This window comes from Elgaria multicarinata, chromosome 2 (genome assembly GCF_023053635.1).
Source record: "Elgaria multicarinata webbii isolate HBS135686 ecotype San Diego chromosome 2, rElgMul1.1.pri, whole genome shotgun sequence".
NCBI classification, from domain to species: Eukaryota; Metazoa; Chordata; class Lepidosauria; order Squamata; family Anguidae; genus Elgaria; species Elgaria multicarinata.
Window position 1 is genome coordinate 155,733,040 of NC_086172.1, and position 12,312 is coordinate 155,745,351.

At 40.6% G+C, this 12,312-nt stretch overlaps 1 protein-coding gene across 4 annotated transcripts in view; it reads right to left on the reverse strand.

Moving 5' to 3' along the window:
• Positions 1-610: 610 nt before the first annotated feature.
• Positions 611-12,312, reverse strand: part of FOXN3 (forkhead box N3) — a 197,540-nt gene continuing 185,838 nt past the window's right edge. For all 4 annotated transcript variants that reach the window (XM_063117949.1, XM_063117951.1, XM_063117950.1 and 1 more), the window contains one exon: positions 611-9,701. In XM_063117949.1, the coding sequence (XP_062974019.1) occupies positions 9,134-9,701 (568 nt within the window). In that variant the 3' untranslated portion in view covers positions 611-9,133. The remainder of the gene's footprint in view (positions 9,702-12,312) is intronic.

Here is a 12,312-nt window from a genome sequence, read left to right on the forward strand (position 1 = left end):
GGTTATAGCTCTGGGTTGTTTCTCCCTTAACAACCTAGAATTCCAGGTACAGACGTCACAGAAAAGTCAAGGACAGAGAAACTCTGGGTTGTTTAGCACACTGGAAGAGGTCAAGAGCCAGCAAGCAATCAAGAGCCAGTTAACAAACCATGAGATGTTTCATTATACAAACCGGGTCAATATAAGGCACCTTCCTATGTTTTTCTCTGAGATTAAAATCCTAACTAAAGAAAACGTCCTGCCCTGCCCACTTCCCCTCCCCACGCCCGCTTTCTCCCACTTACCCACCTGATTTTCCAAGCCCACTTTCCTTTAGACAGGGCCGTTTGAGAAGATAAAACAAATGACTGCACATAACAAACCCTTGAACTCCTTCTTGAAAAAAGGGAAGATGACAAATGTGATAAACAAGTCAAGTCTAAGCCTGAACAGTTATTTCAAGCTTTCCTTTTGGACTATTTATTTGAAGCAGGTTCTGGTATGATTTTAATTTGGTCAGAATATTTTTAATTGCGTGGCTGCTTCAGTAGCATCACCTGCCCAAAAAGGAGGACATGGTAGAATTTAAAATAAATAAGTGAACAATAAAAGCCAACACCCAGAATAGCAATTATTCAATTGATGCAACTCAGTAATTTTTATTGCAACTGGAAGACAATACATCACAGAAACTTTATGGTAGGTTTTGGGAAAGTGTTATTTACAATAATAACTGATGAAAGAGTTTGTCTTTGGCAATATGATTACACATCAAGAAACGTAAAATGCAAGTATGCCTCTAGATCAACATTTCCCCCCAATATTTCTGGCTGATTGCACTTGCCTTTCGACTGCTCATTTAGGTAAACACAAATACAACTTAACATCACTGTTTATGCCCCCATCACAGTTCTCATTTTATGTTAATGAAACTGGCAGTTCCACACACCTAGTACAGCATTTTATTTTATTTTAAAAAAGGAATAAAAACCAAAAACAAAAAAGAAGGAAAGGAAAACAAATTGGCTTATTGCTGTACTAAATTAACCTATTGGCCAGTGAAGGTCTCATGACCCCTAAAGCATTGATATTGTACTTATTGGTCTTTTGATTGCTTCATCACTTTTTTTTCTGCAGAACAAAAATATTTCAAAAATATTACAGAAGAGTATAAAAATGTACAAGTTCATAATGCTTTTTCATACACACAGAAATCATTCCCTACCCCCATCCCTTCCAACATTTGACACCAAGGCAGACTGAAGTAGTGAGTGTGTATAATACAGAAGTGAAACCAGGATAAAACCATTGTTCCTCCTACAAACTTACTTTAAAAAAGCTCAATGAACTTTAAGAAAAGAAAAGAAAAGAAAAAGAATAACACTATATTAACATTCTAGGCAAGAATTAGAGTGAGGGGGAAAACTGGGTTTCAAGCTACAGTTGTAAATGTCCCACTTCTAAGATGTATCAGCTGTATTGGAAGTTTGGATCCAGTAAATGATTTTGGCACAGAGCAATATAAATGCTCTGGTTCCAGCTTCTGCACGGAGATGGGTAGGAAAGCATGTAGGCACGCCACAAATTTTATTCCCATTCAATAGCCACATTTATGCGCTGCCCTTGTAAAGATGCTTACATTCTACCAGCTGACGGCCTGGGATGGAGAGTGGCTTGATCCAGCTCTTCCTCCCCCACCAGAAAGCTGATTGGTGGGATTCCAGCCTGTCAAAAAATAAGCCTCCGGGTGAGAAGCCCTGATTCTTCTGTGCATGCTCTGTTGGAACCAAAACCGTAAGAGTGGTTCTTAGCTCTGTATTGATTCTATTAGAACTGCAAGAACAGAAGCCCTTCCCTGTACTCATCTGAAAACACAACACAGTGAAAAGAAAATGTATTTTAAATATAGTTTTGAATGCCAAGAACCTTGATAAAAAAAGAATTTGGCTTGATAAGGTCTATGAAGAAGCCTGTTTTCAACTTTTATAAACTTTTATTTTGTAATTTTAAATGTGGAGAAAGATACAACGCTATAGACAGACCTTACCAAGATTATTATTATTATTGGTCAGCGAAAGAAGTACTTGTTGGCTGAGTTATGGAAGGATTGCATGGACATAGTTAACACTGTAAAACCACTGCGCAGACAATTTTGCACTTTGATTCAAGAAAGAGTACCAAAAGGGATGCCCCATCCTCACCAAAATGTTTCCCCACCCGGTTCCTCACTGAGAATTAAAAGGAAAATGGGGTCTGTGTGTGAATAATAGAAGCATGAACAAAGATATGAGAAAAGTTCATACAGGTGGAGGCACAGAATATTGCGTAATTGTTATAACATCTAACTTAAAAAAACAAACCCCAAAATGCACCAAAACAATACAGATTTTTATGAAAAATAAAATGGGAGTTGTGAACTACAGCTTTTAATTCCCTACAGTAGAAAGTAAGGAAATGGGCGAAAAGTTATCACCATAGCAAAGTATTCATGTATATTACATTTTTAGTATAAATAAAGTTATTTAAATTAGATCACAGTGCTGCATTTATGTGCATAACAGTGTTTTACATATTACAGGGAGATTTGTGAAGAACACTCTTAGATGTAACTGCTACTTAACCAAGAGGGATGAATGGTTTTGGTTTGGGGGTGGAAGAATACTTAAAAAACAACAACCCACATATCTGTAAATAACAGATCCAGTAGCCGACAACTGAGTTTCACCTTGCTCATTTTCATTTTGAAGTCAACTGCCTTTGTATGTGAGAACCATATTGATTAACCTTAAGACCAGGTTGCCTTTTTGCTGGTGCAGAATCTAATAATCTGCATGTGCAAAGCAGCCGTACAGCTTTTGTCTTACCAGAAGAGCCTCAACTTAGTTCAGCCAGGGCACAATCCTGTGGACGTTTAGACAGAAAAAAGTCAGTCAACTCTCTAGTACGACATTTTTCCATCTAAAATTGGATTGCGCCGTAAGTTATTTGGCTTTCAAGTCATCTTTCTATTCCCCAGTTCAAAAGAAAATAGTCTGAACGGATGGGGGGAAAAACAACTTTTGGCAAGTCCATATGATTGAAAGCCAATTCTCTTCTATGCTCACTGACGCTGATCACTATTTTGCGCAATGCATTTTACAATCAGGGATGTCACGTTGCTGACTGCTCCTCTATCCTAAGCTACACGCAACACAAAAAGGCAATGTGTGAGCAAATACATGTGACTAGCAAGACTCAACATCTGATCAAAGGTTCACAAGCCTTGCTGCATAATGTTGCACTTCTCACATTAGATCTGTGTCATTTGGGTGTCCCCCTCCCACCCCCTTGCCACAAACTAGGAGTGACTTGTGACTATGCCCACATCAGCCCCAATCTGAAAGGTTTTATTGTACATGTGGGCCTCTGTGCAAGCAGAGCTACGCTCCTTTGCTTCTGTACTAGGGGACAAGTCAATGCGCAAAACACAAGCCTTTGAACAGGACAGGAGTGAATGAGACAGCCCTTGTTTCACAAGCGTGGCAGCAGCTTCATTGCCAAGGCACACCTCGGGGAGTTCTGAATGATATTGTCTAATTCAGAGTGCACCAGAAAACATGGTTCAGCAGCACACTTGTACAAAGCGGCCACCATCCAAGTTGCTGAGACAAAGGTCTGTTATTGCCAGTTCTAACAACAGATTTACTGAGGATTCAAAGTTGGAATTTGATAAAATAAAGCAGCCCAGAGAGATCTTTAGACTTTGCGACTTGGATCCAGACTCTGCTCCTGCTGGAAAGAGCATCCCATGAGAACTGCTCCTGATGGCAAAGGGGGAGAAGAGGTGATTTTTTCCGATTTCCTCCCCCCTTACAACCCCCTGCACCTTTCCAAAATCCTGCTCCAATGTGGGTTTTTTTTGGGGGGGGGGCAGGGGGGGCTCCAGGACAATGTGGGTGGTGGCATTGGGGGCTGCAAAGGGAGGGGAAAATGGGCAAAAGTCAACACCCACCTTCCTTCAGTGGGATCCCTCTGATGAAACAAAACCCTTCCATTGACAGAAGGAGCCCTTCCACCCACGAATGATGCTCATATGTTCATGGAAGGTGAAATCTGGATCTAATTCTAAATGTTTCACTGTTTCTGAAGACAGAAGTCTACATCAAAGTGATTTTATGAAGTCCAGTCCCTGCAGAAGTGTGTGCACAACCTATGGTGCAGAGGTTCAGTAAGTGTCCAAATACATTGGGAGGAACATAGGGGCAGTTGGATGCATCTGTCCCAATCCGGTGGACAGTTACAGTGAATACGCAGAGCCCCAGTGTCCTACAACATGCCCCGTTTGGCAAGGACCCTCTGCATCCCCATCCAGGCACCCTGTAGCTGAGGGCCTTCTGATACATCACCCCAAACCAAAGCACCTTGAAGGTGAAGAAAGAATGCAACAGCAGGGTCAGCAGCTTCAGAAGCAGGAGCTAGACACCCCTAAACAGGCAGTTTTGTGTTCCTCAGCCTCAAATGGCAGTCAAGGACTTACTGGACTATATGCTAAGAACACACAGGGAAGGGACGGGTGAATCATTTGTCCAACAGTTACCTGAACCCTGCAACTATGTGCTGGTTGCAAATTCCAAGCGTCTACTCTATGCCACTCTCCAGCATTCTCTGTGCTTTTCCCCCCAGCCTCCTTGGCTTGGTTTAGTAAATCCGTGGCTCCCAGTAAGGAGCCCTCACCTCCTGACCAGCCCTCACCTTCAGAATACCCTCAGGTCTTGCATGGTAGCTGGATCATGCCCACAATTTTCAGCATCCAAACTAAGAGGGATATAAAAATACATTTTTCATCTTTACTAACATTCCTAGCTTGCAGCCATTTCCCACAGTAAAATGTTCACACAAAAATAATTTGTCAGTAAAATATATAAATTGTCATGAATTCTTTGACTTGGAAGCTTTTTTAATTCCTCAATTAAACTCAACATATTTAGGGTGCAATCCTATGCATGTTTAGACAGAAAAAATCCTACAATTCCCAGCATGCCCCAGCCAGTTGTAGGACTTCCCCCCCCCATCTAAACATGCAAAGGATCGCACCCTTAGGATCTTTAATAAAAAATAGTGCTGCTGAAAAATGAGCATAGAAAAATGCTCACCACTGTTTTCAAAATGGCTGTAGCACAAGGGTATGAGGCTCAACAAGTATAGAGGATACAACCCAACATGTATTCAATGGACATAACAGCATCAGTGTAGCTGAAGTCTACAATTGGACCTAAATGCTTTCACTTCAGCATGGCATCAAAATAAGAAGTTGGCACCATAGAATTTAATGCTGGGATTTTTTTAAAAAAAATTAAAGATGTTTTTGGAAGTGGCAGTGTGACAGACAAGCCAAGATTTCAGCAGCCCATCCAAGTTACTGAGCTACATCTAATAAGAATTAGGTACTTAATTAAGGTACTTAAGTGAAACAATATTTACACTATCCGCCACCCCAAAAAGTTAACCTGATGTAATTTTGTCAGTCAAAATCCTAAACAACAACAAAAGCATTTTTGTGCACAAAACATTTGTGCTAGTAACAATGGTGTATATATTCAGAGGGAACCACTGAAGCAAATGGTGTTATTTTGGGTATGCACCTGTTATAGACAAAATGTATACATGGCGTGACTCCAGTCAAAGGAATGCATGACAAATTAGAATGATACATGAATGATTTAAAATGCACTCAAGGCATGAACAGTAAGGAACTTCACCTAAACAAGACTCATTAAATTGACTGGAAACTCTGCTCATGTAGAAACCTCACTGAAAGGAATGGCAGTTATGAAAGAAGCTTGCACACTTCCAATTTATTTTTTTTATGGGGCTTGTGCAGAAGACAGTCCCAAAGGCATTGTCCACCATAGTGAGCGTATGGGAAAGAGACAGGCGCAATGGCCTGCAAATTCATAATTCAACTTTCAGTGCACTGCTGGATGTCCATGTTGTACACCAACCTGGCACCGCCCAGATGTGTCAGGACACAACAACTTCCATTCTGCCCAGCCAGCATGATGGGAATTGTAGTCCAACACATCTGCAGGGCTGGGGAGTTGGGCGAGGCTGCTGTACAGGTATATTTACGGAAGGCTAGGCTGCCAAGATACAGCATTGTGTCATGGATTCACAGCTGACATCTTAATTTCTTGCAATTGTGGAAAGAAGTCAGAGCTGAGGCAAACAAGCTCTGGATCAAGGACTGGCCCAGTACGAAGCCAGTATTCCAGCCAAGTCCAGGATTTAGCCTCTCTGGACCACATTTCAGTTAGCAATTCAGAAGACATTCTGGGTCACCATATAGACTCCACATTGCTACATCATGCTGTAACCTCTATTTTTCTCTCTATACAGTACTTACAGAAAGTGATAACACTGGCATAAGCAACAATAATCAGACTTCAGAATCCTTCCAGTTCTTGACTAAAAAAGCCTTAGGGTGGAATATTTATTTCATTCCACTAAATAGGCAAGCAGATCGTTTTATGTTTCATAAGATATGCTCAGGCCTGGTGAAACTCCATGGCAGTTACAATATGGCACTCTTGTTCAGAGAGAAAAGTCTTACATTTGTTGACATGGTTTCTTACCTCTTTAACTCTTAAAAATGTTTGTGCTGCTTCTTAAACCAGTGTTACTTTTTTTAGGGCAGGAGGGGCACAGATACAGAATTCATCCCATCTATACGTAATTGGAAACCATATTGAGAAAACTAGAAACGCATAGGTTGAACTTGCTGAAGGGTGTGTGTAATTTCAAGCCTTTGTTGGCATGAATTCCCTGTTCATGCTGTATATACTTTCTTGAATAAATTCCCCATGTCTGAAAATGATATTCCCCAAAATGCTTTTTGCATTTTTTGTCAACAGTCCAACCCCCACTCCTCTCCAAAACACCACCACAACTAGTTGCAATGAATAGAAAGCTGCATTTAGTCCATTGGAGTCTACGGCTGGGATCCAAGGAGTCCCTTACAAACACATAATGCTTTTCTTTGAAGGATTGACAACTTCCACTTCTAACTGCATGCAGTCATTTTTCAGGATGTATGATGGGCTGCAGCGGGAAGGGGGGCTGTCGTAAAGACGCATGACAAATATATGTCCCCTTAGATTCCATCCTATAAGTTTGGAAGTCATCTCAAGATCACGCCTTTTGAAACCAGTGTTTTTTTGAGTTAAATAGTTGCCCTTATCGCAAAGCCTTCTATCAGTTTATGGGGTCATCACTGTAAAGCAGATACGCCATAAACAAGACGTTTCTTTACCATGCGTCTCTAGTCACTTTGTGAACACAAATAAAAGCCCTTTCGTTACTTGTTCCGTCATGGCAGATGAGCAAATTTGCGTCATCATCACCCCGTCCAAACCAAATTGCAAGTTCTCTCTCCCCGTGCCCCCAACCTCCAATTCAACGTCTCCTCCTGGAGTCTTAATCATACACACTCACTACTTGCTTTGCCCTCAAAATTATTGCGTAATGTTAATACATGTAAAGACAAAGAAAGGACAAACGTGTTCAAAAAACAGAGAAGTAGGGGAAGGGGGCTGAATGTGCAGACAAGGCAATATAATTCAACCATCCAAGCCCTACCCGAGCATGAAGTTTTATTTTATTTTTTTATATTGCAGAGTAAATTCCCCAACAGTCAGTATTTGTCCCTGAAAAAGGTTAAACCTTGAAAACACCTGCTTCCAAAAAAGAAAAAGAAATAAGAAAAAAAAAATCAAAACAACCCCCCCAAAAAACAAACTAAGCCTATGGGCTTAAAAATTAGAGGCATAGCCTTTTCTCTATTTTTCTATATTTATATGAAAATAATTCATGCTTCATGCTAAATACATTATTTACCTTACAAGAACTTTTGTTATCTTTGAATTAAAAAAGGGGTTTTTTATTTTGTACTCCCAAGTCCCTCCCAGAAAGGAATCCATGCAATGTGGATCAGAATTTTCTGCTGGCTACAGTGGTTACAACTGGAAATATATTGTCATTTTTGCACAGATGAATCCTGACTGACATTAATTGGGTACACCGCTTTGAGGAGCACTGTAAGGAGCTCTATGTAATATTATTTTATATTTTTGCCCAACCAACATGGATTTTTTTTTTGAAAGAAAAAAAAGGCAATATAATACTAATGGCAGGTTTTGTAGCATGTTTTTTCCCTAGTGAGATCAAATCTTTGTGACCTGTAGAAAAAGTTTCCTCATTTTGATCCTCCTTAAATATCTACTCATAATTTTCTTTAGACTTGATTGCTTTTCACTCAGGCAGTTAAGAACTCATAGCTTGTTTTCCCATAACATTTTTGCAGGCAGTGCCAATTTTCAGGCTTATGGCTTTTTAAAAAACATTCTTTTAATTTAAATATAGAAGACAATTAATTGATTAAAGAATATCACTAATCCCCACCCTACCCGCTCCATCCCTTTCTCCTTATTTCACTGGAAATCATTGCATACAAAGTTCAGTTTTCATAATTTAAAAGTTATTAAGTCTTCACATTATGAGCCATACACAGTACATGAAGTACTAATAGTTCATTACTGTATGAGCAGCTGTCTCTAGCGGCTATTCCAAGATTTCTATGGCACAACTGCAAGCGAATGCCACTGAATGATCCGTGTGCCTCTCACTTCCCCCGAAACCTCTAGACACATTCACACATAAAACCCAATGATAAGGCCTTTTTGTTTTTGGAATTTTAAGAGCCTGGCCTGAACAATTACCAAATTAGCCAATTTCTTCTAAGCATAAGAGATTTTCAAGTGCCGAATTTTATTCCTCTCACATTAACTGGCCATGTCACAGCGCATTCAACCACGCATTTCTGACAAAAGCTGGAGAAAGCAACGGCAATTTTGGCTTTTACTTTCTTTTTTTGTCTTCATGTAATGAAAAGCTTTTGTAAAATTAGTTGAGTATCAGTATGAGTTCTATGGCTTCAATCTCCTTTAAAAAATAAAAAATAAAATCTTAAAGGTTCCAAAAAGAAACAAACACAAAGAGAGAGAGAGAGAGGAGGGGGGGAAAAAGAAAAGAGAAAACTTGAACAAAGAAAATATTTGTTGATATTGCCACAAATCATTAGAATTCACCTGACGTGCTGAAACGAAATTGTTTTATAAGTTCAATCGATGGATTTGTTCTCGTTTTTTGTGGTGTCCTTTTGCTCTTTCTGCCCCTTTGCCGTCCGATTGGTGATGTTGTTCAAACAAGACCGAATTCCCGCCAAATGCAGGAGCGATCCAGCTGCTTCTTTCATCTCCTCATCGTCACTTTCAGGGGGTTTCTCTGTACGTCTCTTTTTAAGAGGCAGTGTGTCACACGGTACTTTTTTTGCCTTCAATAAATGCTGACGTTTCTTGTGCTGAGAGGCGTACCCACTATCAGCCAAAGAATCCTTGGTCTCTTTTCGGTTCTGCCTTTTGTCCTCCTCCTCTGCCTCACTATGGCTCTCATGGCTATGGAAGCTGACCTCACTGCTCTCACTACTGTCCCGGCTGCCTTTTGTAACGAATTCGTAATGGTCATCAGCAGAGGAAGAGGAAACGGAGTCACTAGTGGGTGACGTGCTCCTGTGGTTGGAAGATTTGGCACTGCTATAGTTGTGGTCCTCCTTTGGATCACCGCTAACCACTGGAGAGCCACAGGACGGCTCGCTGTCTGTCCGCATCCGGCAGTTTGCTATTCCATTCCTAGAAGGAGGTTGAGGGGAAAGAAATGCACAATGAAATTCTCCTGAAAAACATATTTTTCTATACAGAAGTATTTCTCTTAGGATAATATTAAATAAAACAGGCCAAACATTCAACTTCAAAGGTAAGGGAAAGAACTATGTTAAGCAACTGCAAAATGGTGGTCTCTTCAGTGCTCTCCTGACCTCACTCAGCTGCAGGCCTTATTGCAAAGCCTTCGATCAGCCATTTTGTTGGATAGCGGAGTCCCAGAGGTTAGGGTCTATTAAAAATGATGGGTAAGTGACTATTATTACTAAGGACACAAGACTTTATTAGCTTTTTAAAAACCGCAGTAGATCAACTGAAGCTTCAGTTGATTGAGTGGTGAGTGCAAGTGTCAATTGATGGAGGCATATTATTAAATGGTTGGGCTGAGATGAAAGAGAACACATTTCTTTTTTAAAGTCATTTTGACTCTGGGGCGTAACTGTAGTAAGGAATGGAAAAGTGAACATATTCATATGAACATATCTTCTCATAACGTGTGGTAGATTTTGGGTTATTGCATTGCAAGTTCTCAGCCTTACCTCAAAAGTAAATACACTGAAGTTAGGGTAACGGGCATTTGTGTGTGTTTTTTTTAAAAAATCATTCATTTGTTAAAAAGTAGAATTAATAAAAACAATAATAATCCTTTAATCAGTAGGCGGGCCTAGGGGACAAATCAACAGGAAGTCTCCAGGGACAAATTCAGCCCTCTGAGGTTTTCCCCTTCCATTGGCCTCACCCGCCTTCCCCCCAACCACCGATGGATGGTGGTTTCTCTGCTTTTGTGGAGCACTGGCACTTCTCAAAGGTTGAAATTCCTCTCCTAAGGCTTAGCTACAGGCACTGAGCTTTAAGCTAAAACATGCTGGTATTTTTTGTTTTCTGGCTGTCTTTTGCTCCACCCCCAACCCCTGGAAGCCCTGGGAGTTTCTCTTAAATTGAATTTGGCCCTCAGACTGAAAGAGGGGCCCCCACCTCTTTATTCAGTACCTCGCCCATGCAAGTAACTAGAAGACTTTATACACATTTTTAAAAATTACGGGTGCCACTTAAGAATGCTAGCAATCACAAACTAATGTATTTATTATTATTGTGTTAATTCCAATCCCTTCCCTCCAAGGAATTCAGGGCAGTATACATGGTTCTTTCCTTGCTACTTTTATCTTCTGTATAATCCTGAGAGGTATTTTTGGCTAAGAGAGAGAGAGAGAGAGAGAGAGAGAGAGCTTGGCCCAAGTTGACTGCGAAAGCCTGAGTCTCCCCACTCCTAATTTGACAATGTTAGCACTACACCACACTGATTTAATTTAGAGATGATTTAGACCCAGTGAAGTCCACCTGAATGTGTGTTGAAATTAGAACAAGACCAGGAAGTGTTGCTTATCTGGGTTAGGGATGAAGCTTTAAACCAGGGTGGGCAGTCTCCAGGTTTTCGGGATCTACTTTGCGTGTGTGTGGTTTTGCTTTTTTTACTAGAACCTTGAAATCCACCAACCACAAGCTGGTGGAAAAGACATACACTTAGAATGAAAGAATTCTGAGCCCGGGAATTTGTTTTGAGTTCACAGTCCTTCCACATAAAAACCTACTCTTTGTTACCCCAACCTTTCTTCATTTCAGCACATAATAAGGGGCTACTGGGCAAGGAAAGAGTCATTTTGTGGCTGCTATTGTCAAACAACTGAAAGTAAACAAACAAACAAAAACCCTGAGCAATCTACTACAAATCACCCAGAGATCTGCCAGTAGTTTCAGATCTATCCTCTATCTACCGCTGCTTTAAGACATACAAATGCAACTTGTAGATGTTAGTTTCTCTGCCCCAAAAAGGGAGAAGCAATTGCTGCACAATACAGTGCAGTAGCACAAAATGTAACAATGTGATAGCACCATCGGCGCATGATACTATCAGTAGTACTGCTGATTAATCCATATTAGATGGAAAACATGGATTAAGAACAGGAGAGCCAGACTGGACCAAAGCCCAGCATTCTCTTCCCTCAGTGGCCAATGAGGTGCTTCTGGTGAGCCCACAAGCAGGACGTGAACACAATTATAGCACCCTCCTGCTCATGTTCCCGAGCAACTGGTAGTCAGAACCACACCGCCTCTGATATTTATTTATTAACATTTGTATACCACCTTATCGGATAAAAACCCATCAAGAACATAAGAAGAGCAGTGGTGGATCAGACCAAGGCCTAATCCACACCAAGCAGGATATTTCACTATGAAAGTGGTATATAAAATGCAGGAGCCACACTACTGGTGCATAGTGGTATTGAAGTGCCACTGACAACTGTTGGGGCCTATTGACAGATACCATATAATGCTTTCATACCACTTTCATAGTCCTATATCCAGCTTGGTGTGGCTACTGCCTTTTATATATCACTTTCATAGTGCAATATCCTGCTTTGCATATGTTAGGCCCAGGGACTTATCTAGTCCAGCATTCTGTTCACGTAGTGGCCAACCAGCTGTTAACCAAGAACCCACAAGCAGGACACAGGAACAACACAGGGTGGATAAAAATCAATGGTTTTTTTAATTTATTTAAATCAGATTTTTTTTTTAATAA